Source organism: Melampsora larici-populina, assembly GCF_000204055.1.
Source record: "Melampsora larici-populina 98AG31 unplaced genomic scaffold MELLAscaffold_48, whole genome shotgun sequence".
NCBI classification, from domain to species: Eukaryota; Fungi; Basidiomycota; class Pucciniomycetes; order Pucciniales; family Melampsoraceae; genus Melampsora; species Melampsora laricis-populina.
This window is the reverse complement of record NW_006768812.1, coordinates 222,277-241,036: the sequence shown is the minus strand read 5'-3', so window position 1 is coordinate 241,036 and position 18,760 is coordinate 222,277. Positions and strand designations below refer to the sequence as shown.

Sequence of the window (18,760 nt, the reverse complement as noted above, 5' to 3'; positions counted from 1 at the left end):
TCCCAAACTGGATGATTCAGAAGCAAGCCAATGGCGTGATCAAATTGCTACTCGGATGTGGGAGGATTATCAAAGACAGAAAGAGAATGCAGCAAGGCGGATGAGGAGGAGTTCACAATAGATACAGCAGCTCAGAATACTAAAATGTGCATTTCACTTTCTTTGAAAAAACCATGATCATAACACCTTTCTTATCTTGAATCAAAGCAAAGTACATAGCTCATATTTCCATTCATTTGACCAAAAAAATAAGAAAACAAGATGAGTAAGGTTGTAATCTATTTACTTTTGGGTCATCTGCTCAAGCATTTCAAGTAAGACAGTCCTGGCGAGGCTATCATCTTTAATGACCATATATCCACCAGCCATCTATGGATGCCGAAGAAACATTGCGATTATTCTTTCCTTTACCAAAGGCTCCAGGAAACTATCACTCTCGATCTTTGCTATTGCTCCTGAGCTTATCGGGTCCACTGCTGAGCAAGGTGGTTCAATAGTAGATTGTAAAGATGCACCAGTTTTATCCCCAAAATCATTCAGTGCATCCACTCCATGTTGTTGTGGTGATTTACTTTGCTTTGTAATTTGAGTTGAGGCTATAAGATCAGTATCATCAATCTTCCTTTTGCTTGAAGACACTCTCTGAACGGTGTTTACATCAGATTGATGAGTCTGGTTGAGGCTCTCCTGGAGAGCCAGCTCGTAATCAATTGCATCCTGTTTCATAAATAGGAACAGTTAGAAGTACAATCATATTCGTTCCTCTGTTACACATTTCAACTACGCACAACTGTAAGCCATGACCATCTTCTTTGTCTATATTGTCAAAGTCACTCGCTTCCAATGTGGCAAGGGTACTGCTGGCAGTGGGCCAAGTTTGTTGAGTCTGAGATGGTTGAGTTGGGTCAAACTTGTCTTTTGCTGAAGCAATGATGTGGCCAACAAGTTGCTCCATCTTGTCAAACAGTGGAAAAGGTGTTGTAGCCCATTTTGCTATACTCGGATCATCTCCAACCAGACCATCCCACACGTCTTGTGAGATATGGAGTGTTGAATCTGCATGACACCACCCCATCCCACTTAGTTCACTCAGCCTTTTGACAATACAGAAGTCACCTTTGATCTGGTAAGAGAGAAAAACATTATTATTATCTTGATTAGCGGTACTCAAAGTTGTGTATACTTTGCCGTACATAGTTTTTCTTTTCTTTTTCACAACTACACACGGCCAGGAAAAACTATGTTTCTGGCTCAGAGGTACATATTTTTGAGCTGCAAACAAAAGACATACTTTTTCCAGGTTGTGTCTAGCTTCAAAAAAACAAAAAAAAACTATACACGGCAAAGTATACACAACTTTGAGTACTGTAATTGGGAACACAAAAGGGTACATACCTTTGTAAACTTGGTCGAGCAATTCCCTTTGGTCTTTGCAAGACTTCCGCATGGCTCAGTTCCTTTCAGCAACTTTGCGCATGCATCCCACGTTGAATGCTTCCATCCTGACTCGGCCATTCATCCTGCTTGATTCTCCGCGAGCAAGAAATCAATCATATCCTCCTCGTTTTGTTTGGTCCACTTAGCTGTGACCTTGGGTGTTGTTTTTTTGGTGGCATAGCGAGCTGACGTTTTCAATGTGTTGTTCCTCTTCTCAGCAACTCTCGACTCTCGATTCTCGACTCTCAGTGTAAGTTTTTTTTTGCAAAATGCTGTTTCATCTCTATATTCAGAGAACCCTTGCAGTTCTATGGAAGTAGGCAGGTCAACCTCAAGATTTGACCAAAACATCGAAATCTCGAGGTTGACAAATTTGGCTGGTCAACCTTGAGGTCTACACCTTGAAGTTCATCCAGAACTTCAGTACCGAGCAGCAGAATCTCAAGTGTACACCTCGAAGTGTACACCTGACGTTTTGGCTGGGTCAACCTGTGAGGTTGCAGGGCACCAAACGTACTCTTAGTATCCAAGTTCATTCGCCCTAGTAGGACAACTGTAGGATCATCAATGTCCATTACCGGCTGATCATCTGTCTTGTTAAAGTGAGGAGACTCTTCTTTTCTTTTCTTGATGACAGATATGTCCTAATACAGGCTATGTGACGCGAAAAATGGCAGCCTTTGACGTAGCGGCTTGGGAGTCTTGGTCAAAGTAAAGAACCTTTACATTGTAAAAGTAATGACATGATCAAAATGTAAGTGATGGATTTGACTCGACCATCATTTTTAGGCGCTGACACGCCAACAAAGCAACTTTGCTCTAATTTGAACGGATTTTTTGAACAGTACACTAAACAAGAGCCACAGCAGACAAAGCAAAAGGACCCTCTCTAGCTGGTTCCCTGAAAATTTATACCCTGACATCAATCACAATTGAGGGATTCTATGCTTTCCAAACATCCAAAAGACCGAGCTTTGCAATGCGAAAAAGAGAGGCCTTTGGCATAGCGGCTTTGGAAGCTTGGTCGAAGTAAGTGCAACATGTAGTACACTTCCACAAAAAATGAGATCATCAACATGCAAGCAATGTAATGACTCGAGTCTGACTTCATTTCTTGGAATTGATCAACACAGGGGGACGTTGCTTAACCTTGGATGACTTTTCTTGGACGGTACGCCTTACAATAGCAGTGACAGGAAAAGCAGATCAGCTTTACTGTAGCTGGCTCCTGTGGACTTCGTGCCCTGATAACCATTCAATCAACGACGATCAACACCATTTGTAAGCATAAGCCGAGCATTAACTTCTCATTATTGTTATGTTCAATAGAGGATTGGTGCGGTGATTCTACTGAGAAGCTGCTTGGTGTTCATTCCTGGAGCAAGGAGAGGACGCCTTATATAGGCGTCCGTCTCTACAAAGTACTAATAAGGAAAATGGGAAGGGAATGACAACATGATAGTCGGTGAGATCTAACTATGGCCGGATCCGATGTGAGAGGATCCGGTCTACAACAGTGGGAGGACAAATCCTCGCCGGATTTGTCAAAGGAGGACATTTGGAAAAGCGCACAAATGTCTTCAAAAGCGTATTACAAAAAAGAGAGAGGAGACAAAGGGAAACAAAAGAAACGGGGTATCACATCACCCCCTTTTTAAGATTGAAAACTTCCTAGTTTTCTTTATTGCTCTCTCCGTGTTCGAGCTCGTCTTTAACTACCTCTAATGCGCCACTTATGTAATAGTATAAGGCACCTAAAGCTCTTGCGGAGAATTTTCTGAGATCTTTATTTGATTCTTCTTCATGTAATTTGTTATGCAGTCTTATTGCCAAGTCGACGAGATGTTCCTCCTTCTGAGCTAACATCTCTTCTTGTTCCGGGTTGGCGTTTGTGTTATCTTCTTCTGGCAAGTTCGTCGCGTTTGTGGAGTTCGCGAGAGGCGTAGAAGAATTCATCAGATTTTCCTTTATACAATTTTAGGCGCACACCATTTACTTTAGCATTCAGAGTGTGTCCATTAGATGTCATTAAAGTATACGTACCGTTGGGGTAGCATTCTCTAACAATAAAAGGTCCATCCCACTTGGGATGGAGTTTAGAAGGTCGTCCTTCGAAGCTTCGGAGGACCCTGTCTCCAGTCCTGATGTTTCGTTCGACGTATGCTTCTTCTGTCTGTGTGTTTCTAAGTGAGGCTCTGGCGTTAAGCTCTCTGATAAGGTCAGCCCTAGTTTTTTCATGTCTTCGAACATCTAGGTTACGTTGTCGGTGTATCAGTTCTAGATTCTCAATCGAATCATTGTATTTAATGCTTACTTTCTCGGATGGTAATCGAGCATCATTTCCATACACCATAAAGTAAGGAGACGCCTTCATTGAGTGTGAGTAGGCCGCTCTGTAAGCAAACAGGCAAGAATTTATGTATTTGTTCCAAGAGTCCTGATTATACGGGCTACATAATTTGCGGAGCGTGTTGACAAAGGTTCCATGGAACCTTTCGATCAGACCGTTGGCTTGAGGGTGGTAAGCGGTCGTTGTGACATGTCTTATACCTTGTTCTAGCATATATTCTTTGAATTCCCTTGAAATGAATTCGGATCCGTTGTCAGTTGTGATTTCGACCGGTAATCTGTGATTCAGAATCATTTCTTTGATCAACTCTATGGCGCCACTTGCTGACGTTCTTTTCAAAGGTTTAGCGTATGCCCACCCCGTTCCGTAGTCTATCGAAGTGACTAGATACTGGTATCCGTCAGCGGTTTTGATTAGTGGCCCTACGAAGTCCATTCCCCACTTACGGAAAGGTTCTCCCCTAGTGATCATCTGAATAGGGAGTTGTTGTTGTTTCGTCGGGGCAGCATGTACTTGGCAGGCTGCGCAAAGTGCTATCGAGTTGCGAACAGTTTGGTTCAAATTAGGGAACCAGTAGCGTTTCTTGACCGCTGCTAGTACGTCTTCGACGTTTCGATGGCCCAAGTCTTCATGGATTTGGAAGGCGAGTGATTCGGCTTCGCCCTCGTTAGTCGCAACAATTCGGGGTACTGTAGTCAAGTCCTCTTCTTCATATAAGACCAACTGGTTGTGGATTAGACGGAACAGTCCGTTTCCAACGGTGGCCGGGTCGATGCCAGCCTCCAGTTTGAGTCTATATTCTACCAGCGTTCTATAAGGATCATTGTGTTCACTGATATTAAACAATGGTTGGGCCACTTCTGGAGGGTCAATGTCGAATTCGGTATTTGGTTTTCGGGACAGGGAATCAGCTGCCAATTGCTCTTTGCCAGGTCGGTATATTATGTGAGTGTCGAAGAATTCTATTTCGTCTACGAACCGGGCCAGTCTTCGGTTAATAAACTTCTGTGTCTTGAAGTGTTTTAGTGACTCGTGGTCTGTCCTAACCAAGACTGGCGAACCTTCTATATATCCACGGAAGTGTTTAAGTCCATGTATGATTGCGAGGAGTTCTCGTTCCTGTGCCGAGTAGTTCTGTTCGGTTTTAGATAACTTCCTGGACTCAAAAGCTATTGGACGCAAGTTATTATTCCTTAGGCTTTTTTGATATTGAGCGTAATCAAAGTTGCCTGTCTTGGGAACCTCGGTTTGTTCGTCTTGTTGTAATACCGCGCCGATATTAGTTCCTGACGCGTCGGTGTCGAGGACGAACGGGCGAAATGGAGTTGGGTGTTGGAGTGGTACTGATTTTGATAGTGCCTCTTTCAGGGTATCGAAGGCTGATTGTTGCGCTTCCCCCCAAACAATCGAAGACCCCGGCTTCGGGGAACCTTTGGTGAGCTTGTAGATTGGCGAGGCGATCAAAGAGAAGCCTTTGATAAACCTCTTGTAGTAAGTACAGAGGTTCAGAAAACCTCTAACCTTTGAGATATTATCTGGGCGTGGCCATTCCATAATCTTGTTGATTTTCTCGGGATTAGTTCTGATTCCATTTCCATCAACGATATGTCCAAGAAACAGTAGTGAGCTCTTGCGCCATTGGCATTTTTTTGGTGAGACTACTAACCTATGATCTTTTAAAATTTGAAATACTTGTTTGACATGTTCCAGATGTTCTTCCTGTGACCTAGAGAAAATAATAACATCATCTAAGTAAACTAATGCAAACTTGTCAATGACGTCTCGCAGGATGTCGTTCATCATTTCCTGGAAGGTCGCCGGTGCATTACACAATCCAAAAGGCATTACTGACCATTGGAAATGACCCTGACGGCAAGTGAACGCGTTTTTTTCTTTGTCTTGAGGGGCCATGGGGACCTGCCAAAAACCGGACTTAAGGTCGATTGTTGTAAAACACTTTGCACCAGACAAAAATTGGTAAGCGTCATCAATCCGTGGGAGTGGATAAGCATTTTTTCGAGTTACCTTATTCAACGCTCGGTAGTCAACACATACACGTGTTGAACCGTCGGCCTTCTTTACAAGCAATAAAGGAGAGCTCAAAGGGGAGTCCGTTTTCTCAATTATTCCTTGTTCCAGGCCCTCTTCCACAAATTGCCCGATTAGTTGGTGTTCAGGTGGAGTTAGGGGCCTTCCGTGTGTTTTAATTGGGTTACAGTCGCCGGTGTTGATGAAATGTTTGTGCTTCCGTTCCACTTGTCTGATATCTTCTTCAAAGCACTCAGGTGCAGTGTCACGGGCGATTTTTTCGAGGATACTATGCAATCCTCCCAACACCATTGTGTACAGGTCGTTTCCGCTTGGTTTAGGGATGAAGTTATAGCAACGTGAGTCCCTCTCGATTTCATACTCCATGTTATCGAAATTGATCTTGGGTTTGTGTTCTTTGAACCAAGGCATGCCCATGATCAGTTCTACGTTGGGTAGTGGAAGTACATAAGCTTTGATGGTGAATCTAAAGAAACCGCCGTTGTTGCAGTCGTCGATTTCTAGCTCAAAAGTGGCTGTGTTGGTCGACGTTTCGTGGGCACCATTTGCCAACCTCACCTTCTGTCCATTGGTTTCTTCAAGTTTTATGCGGTTAGGGTTTAGGTCCAACATCCTTTTAAGCTTGTGTTCGGAGATATAGTTTGCGGCTGCTCCTGTGTCTAGGATCGTTGCCAGTGGGTAGTTCCTGAAATGGCTAGTATACGTTGGAAGCGACGAGTTCGAGTCGCTCTGTGTCGCTAGGTCTACGATGTTCAAGGATAAAGAGTGTCCTTTGTAGATCTCGCCTTCTTCCAGGGATAGAATGGCTTCGCCTTCGTATTCTCCTAGATCCTTAGGTCCACTAACAGCAAATCCGGTCCACCTTGGCCTCTTTTTGTTATGCCCCATGATTCTGTTCCAGGTTTCCACATGTTCTAACTCTCGTTCTCCCAGTTCTTCTCTATCTCGTTCTTGTATGGGAGAGTGAAATGGGGTGTTGGTGAAGCCGAACCCGTCAATTCTTCTACCATCTACTTCTACGTCTGGGTAGGGAGGGATTTTCTCACCTAGAGGTAGGAGATGTAACTCTTGGATGTCTGAGTTGTTGGCGGACGTCTGTCTTTCTTGGTTTGGAGAGGCCGGTGAGAATGGCAAGTTGGACATGTCAATGTTCGAGATTTTGGCCTGGTTCGTTGGTGAATATTCGGGGCTAGGGAGTCCTAGATAATTGGAGTATCTAGACGTGAGCGGTGGACTAGCATTAACAAGAATGGGTTTCTCTCTTGTTCCTTCTTCTTCGGATTCTTCTTCCAGCGGTCTCTTCATGATGTTATTGACTTGTTCAGCATCTAAATTAAAATAATCAATGCCTTTAGAGACTGTTTCGGGACTATCTTCGTTTCCAAAGATACGACATGACTTACAACATCGGTAGGACAGATCTTCTGCCTGATCTCGAAATAGCCTGGTTAGTGTCTCTCGTTCCTTCTTGAGTTCTTCCTGATACTCGGGATTATCAAGAGTTTTCTTGTAGGCTTTGACCTTCATAGCGAGGTCTTCTCTTCCGTCGACGCCGGGGCCGTCGAGGCTAGAGGAAGATTCCTTAGACGACTTAATCATTGTCCCATCGGGTCCGAGGAAAGGAGTCGTCTCTAGTTTCGGGGAGCTTTCTTGATCCATGTCGATTAGCAAGAGGCTCTGCTTACGCCGATCTCCTCCTGAGTAATTGGGTTTCTTGAAGCTTGGTTTAAAAGGTTTCCTTGTGTTGGTACAATCTCTAGCGAGGTGGCCGTGTCCATGGCATTTGAAGCATTTGGTCTGTGATAGGGCTGCGACCCGGACCCGGCCCCGCCCGGCCGAGTCTGCCCGGCGACCTCTGGAGAGCTCGCGGTCCGCGCCCCGGGGCCGCAGAATGTCATGTGTTTTACTCACAAAGGCGCCCTGAGAGCGCTCGGGCGGGTCGGGCACCGGGGCTGCCGATCATCCCAAGCTATACAACTCATGCTTTTTGTGCCCAAAACCTAAGCCTGACTCTGCCTGGCCCCTAGGCCTCAAGTTCAGGGCGCGCCCTGCCTGGCCCTGAACCATTTTTGAAGGCCCTCGGGTTTCCTCGCGGCCGGGCCGCGCCCCGGTGCCGGCCCTGAACTTTCAGGGCCGGGTCACAGCCCTAGTCTGTGATGTTACTTGAGTAGTTTTAGCTTTGTCCATTAAGTCTAAGTCCATGGGTCCGGACGTATTAGTTACTGCAGGAGGTCTTCCGAAGTTAGACGGTCTGTGGTAGTTGCTTCGAGAGAAGGGACAGCTGAATTTTTGATCAAATACCCTTTTATTTTCGGGCGCCTTGAAAGTTCGGTTGTTTACTTTATTGTTTTGGTCGCGTTCCCTGGCGGCAGCGAAGATGAGTTCCATATCTTCTTTTTCTACAACTTCAGGTCTATTGGCCCATTCTCTGATGTTCGCCGGAAGTATGTCTAGGAAGGCGAATTTTCTATCAAGGAAACCGAACTTATCTAAAGGTATTTGGCAGGACAATTTGCGGAATCTTAAGATGTAGTCATGTATATCATTTCGGTAGTATAGTAATTTAATTTTTTCTCTTATCTCGTCCATGGTTAAACTGAAGTTATATTTTTGGAGGAATTTGTTCCTGAATTCTTGATAATTGTTTATGATTCCTCCGGTGGCGTTTTGTTCCAAGAGCCAATACATTTTCGATTCTTCGTCTAGGTAGGCTCCTATCATCTCTCCCCATTCGGTCTCAGGGTAGTGATGGATTCGGAAGTTTGATTCCAGCTCGAGTAACCATAACTCGGCGTTATCGCCATATCCTTCGAATTTGTGTGGTTCTCCTCGAAAGGCGTTGGGTTTCTTTGTATAGTTATGATTGGGGTTGTTTTGCAGTTGTTGGAGGATGTTCTTAGTGTCAGCGAGTTCTAGAGCTTGTTGTTGGTAAGCTTGCTGATACTGTTCTCTGAGCTCTGAGAGAGCTTGCGCGTGAGCCTGCGCGGAGTTCTGAGCGTCGATGCTGGTCTGTTGGATCTGGGCTCGTAAGACTCTGATGTCTTTGGCCGGAACTTGGATAAATCCACTGTGTTCGTCCATTTTGAAGTTTTTTTTTTCTACGTATTTGAGATGGTGTTTGTTTTATTAATATCTTTCGCGAGACTTGATCAGAGTCTCTATCAGGAATATACGTACGGGTTGTAAGATTAAAATCTTTTTTTTTGCCTGATGATACCTTAAAAGGTGACGCGTGGTGTTTGCTGGTTTGTTAGTTATGTATCTGGGCTTCCTTGAGTCTAACTAATCGAAGGAGGGTCAGTCGATGGAGTAGGTTCGAATAACTAGCTAGGGAATTCGAGAGTTACTTACGACTTTGAAATATCAACTTGTGAAAAGGTAGTGCTGGTTGGTTGTTTGGGATCGAGTTTTTTTGTTGGTACTGGTAAGCACTGGGTGATGGAGTGGGATCACAGGTTAATATAGGATTGTCTTCGATTGTGGTGGGAAAAGGTTTTACTAACAAGTAATTATTTGTTATGTTCAATAGAGGATCGGTGTGGTGATTCTACTGAGAAGCTGCTTGGTGTTCATTCCTGGAGCAAGGAGAGGACGCCTTATATAGGTGTCCGTCTCTACAAAGTACTAATAAGGAAAATGGGAAGGGAATGACAACATGATAGTCGGTGAGATCTAACTATGGCCGGATCCGATGTGAGAGGATCCGGTCTACAACAGTGGGAGGACAAATCCGGCGAGGATTTGTCAAAGGAGGACATTTGGAAAAGCGCACAAATGTCTTCAAAAGCGTATTACAAAAAAGAGAGAGGAGACAAAGGGAAACAAAAGAAACGGGGTATCACATTATGAGGCAAACTGACATTGGGTACACTTCAAACGCACATACTTTTGTGGCTAAAAGAAGAACTCAACGCTTTCGAGAACCGTATGAAAAGAGAAGAGCTTTTGGATCGAGAGATATTCTCTGCGTTTCTTGGACAAGCTGCAATTGAAATTCTGTTGGAAAAAAGCGTTATATGTGAATATATGGAGAAAAAGTGGATTTTCTGAGAAAAGCAAACATGGACTACAGGTATGATCAGCCTCTGAAGCTGCTCATTGGTGCTGAATTGCGAATGTCTTTTACGCCTATAAAAGAACCGGCTGACGAGGACGACTCCAATCCTTCAAGCAATTTCTCCTCGCCACAATCTTTCAAGAATAACTCATCTAACTTCTATCATACCTTCGCTTCAACGACTATAACACTTCAGATTTCAAAACAAATTCCATGGCAGCCAACGAAAACGTCACCAATGAGCAATACCAGCATCTTGTGGATGAAATTCACAACCTGCAGCAAGCGATTGACCGCCGGTTCCCAGCGGAAGTCGGTTCACGTGGGGTAATCCGAGATATCTATGAACTCTTTAATCAAGAACTACTCATTTTGGCTAGGCAGGAAGCAGGCGAAACCAACACCCCTGAATCGAATGCATTGATATCAGACACCCAAAGTTCACGGGCAAACCTTGTCCCCTTCCTACGGGCCAATGCTACCTATGTCGATCCCACCCTTTCAACCGACTTTGATTTTCCTGAAGCTGGATCTGGTGAATGGTACGGCATTTGGGCTTATTCAAGTATCTTGAGTGAAACTTATCAGACAGTCTTTTTCCCATCTGAAGCTAGTGACCCCGACCCCAAGAAAGCAGAAGAATACACACCAGAATGCCACTTTTGCGCCAAGAAGTATGTAGAAGGTGAGAAGGATGTTAGCTTCCGTTGTCATCCCGCCCATCGAATGTGTACGGAGTGTCTAGTCACTATGGTAAAGAACAGTATTTTGGGGCTGGAATGTCCGTACTGCAGAGCACGCCCCTAGTGGGCCTTTTTTATGTTTTTTAACTTTCTTTCGATGAATGAAATTGATAGATGATCAGCACTGCTGGCAGTTGTTCTCAAAACTTCCCATTGCAGGCCATACCCTGCTCCCAAGTGTCTTGGATTGAGCCCGTTGCAATAATAATGACAGAGTGAGCCGATTTTATTTCCAGAGACTGAACTTGGACCCTCCTTCATTCAAATTTATCTCGTGATCTCTCTTTGAAGCTTGCCATTCTGAACGCCAGTCTAAGAGATTGATAGAAACCCACAAATGACAAAGACATCAATCCTTCCTTAGCCTAGCCGTGATCTCCTTTCCTGTACTCCAAAGGAAGCCTGCCTCTTGACCGGATGTGATTTCTTGATAAGACATCAAGATAATACAATCACAAAACCACAAAGACCTTGCTATGCTTGTGGAACGTTCAAAAGCAGGCTTTGCAATGCGAAGAATAGAAGCCTTTGAACTCGTAGTATGAGACTCAACAAAAGTAAGCACCAAGAGCTTTACATTTCCAAAACGGTGACTTTAGAAATTTCAAGTGATGAATTTGACCCAAGTCTGACTTCTTTATTTGACATTGCGCATATTCAGGCAACTTGGCTCAAGCTCCGATCCCTCTTCTCAAACAATACAGTAAGCAAAAGCAACAGCAGGAAGTGGAAAAGGGCTCCCTTCGGCAACATGGGTGCCTTCAGTTTTGCATTCTGATAGCAATCTGACTGACCAACTCTATGCTCGCAAGACATCCAAAGAACATGCTGAGTAGTGCGAGAGATGGAGACCTTTGACATGACGGTTTGTGAACCCCGGTCAAGGTAAGTTCACAGGAAACAAAACTTAGATAATCGAAATTCAAGTCGTGGATTCAATTCGAGCCTGACTTTCTTTGGCCGTGAGAGTTCCAAAGACACATTGCTTTAAGCTGACTGGCTTGTCTTAGAGTGCACCAAACCAGAGCAAAAGCAGGAAAAGCAAAAGACTCCCGCTTTCGCTGGTTTCTTATGAATTTATGTTGTGGAAGCAATATAATGAACACCCCCATCAAGGCCAGTAGTAAGCATGAGCCGAAGACAATTAATTATGAATGAAACTGACATTAAGTAATCTTCAAATCAGATACTTTTGTACGCTTTGGCGATCATCTCTTCAGCTGAATGTTGTGATACCCCGAATCCTTTGTTTCCCTTTGTTATCTATTTCTTTTGTCTTGCGCTTTCCAAGCGCGCTTTTCCTTTTACATGTGCGCTTTCTAGAATGTATCCTCAATTCTTTCTCCTACGAATCCTTCGGATTCGTCTATCAAAGTTGTCAACCGGATCCAAGTCTGATCGGATCCGGCCATCATCCACTTCACCAATGTCACCGGCATCATCGTATTGTACCTTTTCATATATTACCTTACTAGGACTTCGGCGCCCAGCCGCCACCTACCCTGGGTCTTAGCTTGCTTAAGACTACATAGAGAATCACGTTGTCGTCTTATACATGTGCACGGAGAGACGTGCCCATTAGCTTCAGCACTTCTTATCTGATCATGAGCCTTTTGGTCTTTTTTTTTTGTACATATGGATAGTTCACATGCCTGGATGTCATCTCATGCGCATAAAATCATGTGCTCATGGCATCATAACAAAGGCTTATGTAATGCATGTGTTTCGAGACAATCTAACTGTAGTCCAATCCATCGTTTTTGTTGCAGCACGTTGAGCCCTGATTATCACTTGGTGTGCGCTGCTTACCATGACAACGCGTCATTGCAGCGGGTGCGTGTATCATGCATTGCAGCCAATAGCACATGACGCGCTTCGCGGTATAAATGAACACCGCGTGGGCGCATGTCGATGGCGAATGATAGCCCAATAAGAGTCAAATCGCGGTAGCAGACATCGACTTCAGCTATCCTGATGCTTAATTCCTCCGCCTCGATGGAACCCAATCCTCAACCCATCCTTCCGCTACGACTGACTGGAGTCTTTAGATTAGACAACTTAGTGAGTGTCCGTATTTTTGACTTAAGGCATGCCATGCTGACATTCTGGCGTTAGATTGCCGGGCGTACGAACGCTTCCAACCCTCTTCGTTATTACAGCGCTACAATTCTAGTCACCCATGATTCATTCTTACAGAAGACCATTCTCGTTGCCGATGACATGTTTACGGCTGCCTTGACTACAGGCGTGGCCTACAACATCAGCGGCAACGTCATCAATCGTTTTCACGGCTATCCTCCAATCCTATTTCCAGATTATTTGACATTGCCCCCTAGTCAAGTCTTGTACTATCGCAAAGGGGATATCGCTGACGCCATTAATATCAGGGCGTCCGGTGAAATATTGAAAAAGTGTTACCGCGAAGCGTGGCAAGATTTTTCGATGACCGTAAAACACGTCGATTGGGATCCCTCTGTATGTGCTAAGTTATGAGTCGTATCGATGGTGTCTAACGTTATGTATTGCAGGACATGTGCCAAATTCCGTTTATATGCGAATACATCTATAAAACCTCAGCGGTTAATAACATTACGTACGAAGGGATGAGCATTGGGGCAACTGTTCACGTGCAGGGAGTTGTCCGAGGCTTCTGCGAGTTGAGGGACACTTGGGTCTTGTCCGTACGAAATTTCTTTGACTTTATGCTCTGTATGACGCTGATTCAAAGTACAGGCTAGCCTTATCACTTCAAAGCCCTGCTAGCACGACAATGTAGGGGCACTTTTGACGAAAGGCAAGCGTGGATGCGTCAATGCATAGTTTACAAACCACTGGGGAGCTGCAGGCGGACTGGGGTGATTGGCTGAGTTGCTCATTCTTCAGCATTGCATGACGTGGCCAAGCTCGTTTGTAGCGAGTCACAATACCTTAGATCGTCTTATCCGCTTGCGATGTACCAAACTATAGAAAATGTATGAACACTATTTACAAATGCCAGAATGTTAGAAATGAGGTTGAGAAGAAGGTCAACTTGTGTCTCAGCCTATTGTTCGTGTTGTGTATCGACGAAAGACAAAATTTAAGGCGATGCGGGACGCAAGCCGCGTTGTCGACGACTTCTACGCACGCGAGATTTAGTTTTGATTATTTCAATCTCGCTCGTCTGATTAAGTCTCTTCGTCAGCGCTTTGAGTATGTTTTTATAATTTAGATGGCTTACATTGATTTCCCAAGTGTTAGTGTTTGCAATGTACCCGACGACTGTACCACGTAAGCTTATAACATTGCCTATCTTGAGCGCGTCCATACTGAGAGTAGTACTGATGTGTGGTTCAATAATGTAATGAGCCGAGAATTCGACATAATCGTGTCTCTGTTGTGCGGTGATCATCGGTGAGTAAGATGCAAAGGCTGGAATTGTAACTAATACGAACCGTAGTATCCAGACATCGGTGCAAGACTTTGATCACCTCGACATTGTGAGTCGCTGGATAGGCAGTCTGCAGGAACCAGTCCACTATCTCGCCAATGCCATGAGCGCACGTTCTATTCATCATGCTATTGAGCCTTACTTTGGCGTGATCGAGGGCAATGGTGCACTCGCTGTCCTCGAATATGGTCGACATACTTTGGTCGCTGCCAGCAGCGATTTGACCATCGATTCTATACGTGTGATTTGGCCTAAGCATGGTTTGGGATTTTTTTGCGGCTATCATCAATGGTATACCTTCAAGTTCGTGGTGTTGAACAATGACATTTGACTTGAGGCATTTATATAATGGACCTTCATCAATCTCGACCTAGAAGTGACTCGTCAGTTCTATGCAAAAAAACATATCTATCAATTTGCTCACAATTTTGTCAGTCCAGAAAATGCTGCTGAACCTTAGCGGATATTTCAATGCCATGTGATTCTGCATTTTGCGTTTGTCGATTTTGTAACGAAAGGGGGATCTGAGAGTAAGTAAACGCGCGGCAGTCCAATGTTAGCAGGAGGGTATGCCTTTTATACCAATAGCCGTGTACCATGCACACTGGGAGCTGTTTTCGGCGGTTGTTAGCGTCATAATGCTATGGACTGATGTAATCTCAAAAGTATTCGCTAGTCAGCCTGGCCCGGCTAGTTGTGTTGGGAGGTTGCCGCGGCTCACGTATCAAATCCCATTCAGCATAGGCTTGGCCGGATTATTCACTGGGCTAAACCTGGCTTGTCACAAGAATGTAGCCCAGAGGATTAAGCTTGACGTCAGACGAATGGAGGCAAAGAGTAACATAATTGCAAGAGTCTCGAACCTCTGAACGACACAGGGAAAGGTCAAAAAGGCCTAGGACAACGGTACAATTGATAACAGAAAAACAACATGATGCATACTAAGTAGCGAGAAACTCGCGGTGAACAATACTGAGTGTCGACGTAGCGCCTCTCTGCTTCAAAGATACCCGCACATGGGAAGCAGTGCTACACCTCGACAATGCTACATACAATTGACCGTGAGCAAAAACGTTGTTTGGCAAAGAAACCATTACCCGATTAACACTCTGACCCTGCGCTTTATTAATAGTCATTGCGAATGCTAGATTCACCGGGAATTGGTGGCGATAAAACGATAAAGGCATCACATCGTCACCGGTGTGCAAAGTCTTAATTTTGGGCAACATGACCATTTTACCACGATGACGACCGGTAATAATTCTGCAACGCAAAACACCCGTGCCACATTCGGTGACTATGAGTCGCGTCCCGTTACATAAGCCTTGAGCCAAGTTGAGATTTCTTAACAGCATGAGAGGTACGCCCGGCTTAAGCTTCAATATATTCTTGGGGAAAGAAGCTATTTCACATGAATTAAGGATTTCCGGCGAAGCCATTTCGTCATGTTCCTCCGGAATATTGAACGCCTGGTATTGAGTTTCATCGCCGTTCAAATCATTGAGGACGGCGTCATTGATATTGTTCACGTCGACATTCAGCGGTGTCAAAATGCAGCGATCCGAATAATAATCGCTGAGTTTTTTCCAGTTCTCTTGAGCAATCAATCCCCCGATGCCTTCGTAATGGTCTCGTACCGCAACGGCATCATATTCTTCGTTTTTACGCATAGCCGATATGTTGCATGTGTCAATGTTGATGAGAGCGCAGTCTTCGCTTTGAATCTTACCGTTGCCTAGACAAAGAAGCCAGTCCCCAAACGAAGCATTCTGTTGGATGTCCTCGTCAGATTGACCATCAAGGGGTCGTAGACGAAGATTGACATGTAAAGCATATTTGTCAATCTTGGACCATAAAGGTGACATCTTGAGAGACGCGTTGGCCTGATTGTGCATAGAAGATTTTGGTATCACGGGAAGTGTTTGGCGAAAGTCGCCTCCGAAGAGAACGCACATACCTCCGAAAGGCTCCGTGCTTCCACGCAGGTCTCGCAGACTACAATCGACACAATGGATGACAGATTTGTTCTGCATCGCAATCTCGTCCCAAACGAGAAGAGACGCGGACTTAAGTCGTCGGCCAACTCTGTCGGTTGGGCTAAAGGTACAGGTGGTAAAATCGTCGTGATGGATTGGGACCTTCAAGGCAGAGTGGGCTGTCCCGCCACGTAAGAGGAGTAGGGCTGCGACGCCCGACGATGCAACCGAGACATAACCAATTCCACGGCTGTTGGCAGAGTGTAGTACGGCGTTCATGACGTATGTTTTACCAGTTCCGCCTGGGCCATCTAAATAAAACATCCCAGACTCTCGCCTATATAAACAGTCAGTAACTGCGGTGTATACATTGAGTTGTTCTCGATTGAGGTTTGGTAACGCGTCATGGAGATATGCCAAGCTCGCCTCGGAATCGTCTTCTTCTGAATCATTGGCTTGATAAAGCGGACCAAGGTATCTAAGTCTTTCAACGTCTTCTTCGGGCAAACCGGCGTCATCTAATGTCATATCCATCTCGGCTAGGCATCGGCGGAGGCGGTGTAGACCAAGAGCCTCAATTGTTTTGGTATCAATCTGAAGGTCGGGGTTTGTACGACTGATAGCCCGCTCGCAATCGTCACTCAAGTCCGTCTTGTAGGATAGCCACAGTGCGAATGGATTAGCTGGCGGGGAGTGTTTGAGGAGTAACGCGAAGTAGTTCCGAAGTTGGGCGCCCGTTTGCCATGAGGCAGCTTCCTTCATTGAAGCCGCGTAGTGTTCATCGCCCAGCAGAAGACCCAATTCATGGCAGGCACGAAGGTACGAAGGGCATACAATGCCGTTGACGGTCCTAATATTGGCGAAACTCGTCGGTCCGCGGACGTTGGCAAGTAATAACCTCAAGTAATAACGTTCCCCCGAATAGATCGATGCGAGGTAAGTTCGTGATATCGTGCTCGTGTTGTATGTGCGATCTTTCCAGCGGTTACTTGTATTGTCCCATGTGAAGTGGGTAGGCATTTCACGATATAGTAGCGTCCGAATAGGTATGTTGTACTTTGTCGTCACGTGGTTTTCAGCATTCAACTTGAAGAATTCAGTCAGAGTGGTTCGGCCCGCTCGTCCACTTTCAATGTTCTCCTCGAGACTCTCTTCGTCCCGCCATGTGACGATTTGTGCGTCTTCCAGATGTAGGGCTAGTCGCTGAACTGCAGGGAATCTCCCAGACATTGGGAACTTGAAAAGTCTCCAGCATGCTGGAAAGGCACGTGAGTGAAATGTTATTGGATAGCATGGTATAAAAACTCACCTTCAGATGCACTAACGTATCTTCCATCAACGTGTCCAATTGTTTCATCGGCGCACGTGAAGGATGCTGCTGAGCGGTCATGACCTTTTGCAATATATTTATAAAGGTACTTGACAGATTTAGTGCTGACAGGGATCTCAACATTGATATGGCATTCATACCGCAACAACAAATAGGGATTATATGGTACGATGTCGCGCGTCGTACAAATCCTGCCTTTGTGCTCGAGTGTGTGTGTTGAAGCGGGTCTCTTGTACAGTGGATATGCGTTCTCTAAAACTTGTGTGACATCGGAGTTGGGACGTGGATAGCCGTTTTTGCACGCGTTGTCGCGCCAGCACTGCCTGCCTTTGCAAGGTCCGTGGATCATAAAACGCCCGACGAGATCGTGTAAACGGGGATTCGTCTTAGGACATGGAATGTCGGCGCTAATTTGGAGGTCAATTTTATCGGCGCTCCAAAGACGATTCTCAGCACTCATCATCATTCAAGTTAAAGGTAAACCGTGTTCGCCGGCAAAACCTGATTAAACTCTCAATCCCTACTACCAATTTCCAGGTTTACACGTTCAACAGATTCAACCTGATTTTCACGTGCCTCACCCCAAATTTGTTCCTCACTCCTCTCATCAAATCAATTCTTCTATACCCTCAATCCAAGTAGTTTCCATTCAAACGAATTCATCAATACTTTCAGCACAACAAATCAACTTCAACATCAAACTCAAGCTTTAATGACCTCTTCTCAATCTCATTCAAGTTGACTAATACCAACTTGAAATAAAATCAGACGACTGCGAGGGGCCAGGTGTGGGGGAGGAGTTACCGGCGATGGCCGTGTCGCTGGAGTGAGTAACCCTAGTGTTGGCGGAGTTAGTGTTGACTCTTTAGTAACGAAATGATAATAGCGTACCTGGGCAATTGAACTCTGCCACCACGGGTAGTTCGAGATTCGGCAGTACCCGGGCCAGGGTTGGAATTATTAATGTTTTCTGGGCCACTGCAAACAGAGATAGCCATTATCTGGATAATGGAAAGTCAATATGGATTTAAAGTGCGAAGGCAGTTATAGCTTACATCAACTTGGATCATGTGGCGGGTGGGATCATATCCTGTGATGAACCCGTTGATGGTAACTTCGCGCCCCCGCTGAGATAGATTCTGTGTCTTCAATAAATTTCGGACGGGTCTGCACCAGTACTCGATGTTGAATTCTACGTTGGTCGAAGTCTGTGGAAGGTGTCAGCGGAAGTAAGAGAAGCTTATAATGATAAAAACTTTACCATTGGGTTCCAATCGGTATGGCGGATGATAGACACGATAGTTGGCTTACCGCCGTGGGCGACTTCCATCTCGACATGTTTCTCGGTTATAATGCCCCGTGGAACTGATGGCAGTGTTGTCGATTAA

General features: G+C 45.1%; 2 protein-coding genes across 2 annotated transcripts; both read left to right on the top strand.

The window, feature by feature from the left end:
• Positions 1 to 10,106: 10,106 nt before the first annotated feature.
• MELLADRAFT_110858 (uncharacterized protein) lies at positions 10,107 to 10,827 on the top strand (the record flags this gene model as incomplete). Its single annotated transcript, XM_007415138.1, has 2 exons — positions 10,107 to 10,674; positions 10,751 to 10,827. The coding sequence occupies 2 exons, from the start codon at positions 10,107 to 10,109 to the stop codon at positions 10,825 to 10,827; spliced, it is 645 nt and encodes a 214-aa protein (XP_007415200.1).
• Positions 10,828 to 12,631: 1,804 nt separating this feature from the next.
• MELLADRAFT_66946 (uncharacterized protein) lies at positions 12,632 to 14,397 on the top strand (the record flags this gene model as incomplete). Its single annotated transcript, XM_007415139.1, has 5 exons — positions 12,632 to 12,697; positions 12,752 to 13,111; positions 13,165 to 13,317; positions 13,635 to 13,828; positions 14,076 to 14,397. 5 exons carry the CDS (start codon positions 12,632 to 12,634, stop codon positions 14,395 to 14,397), a joined length of 1,095 nt encoding a protein of 364 aa, XP_007415201.1.
• Positions 14,398 to 18,760: the final 4,363 nt, after the last annotated feature.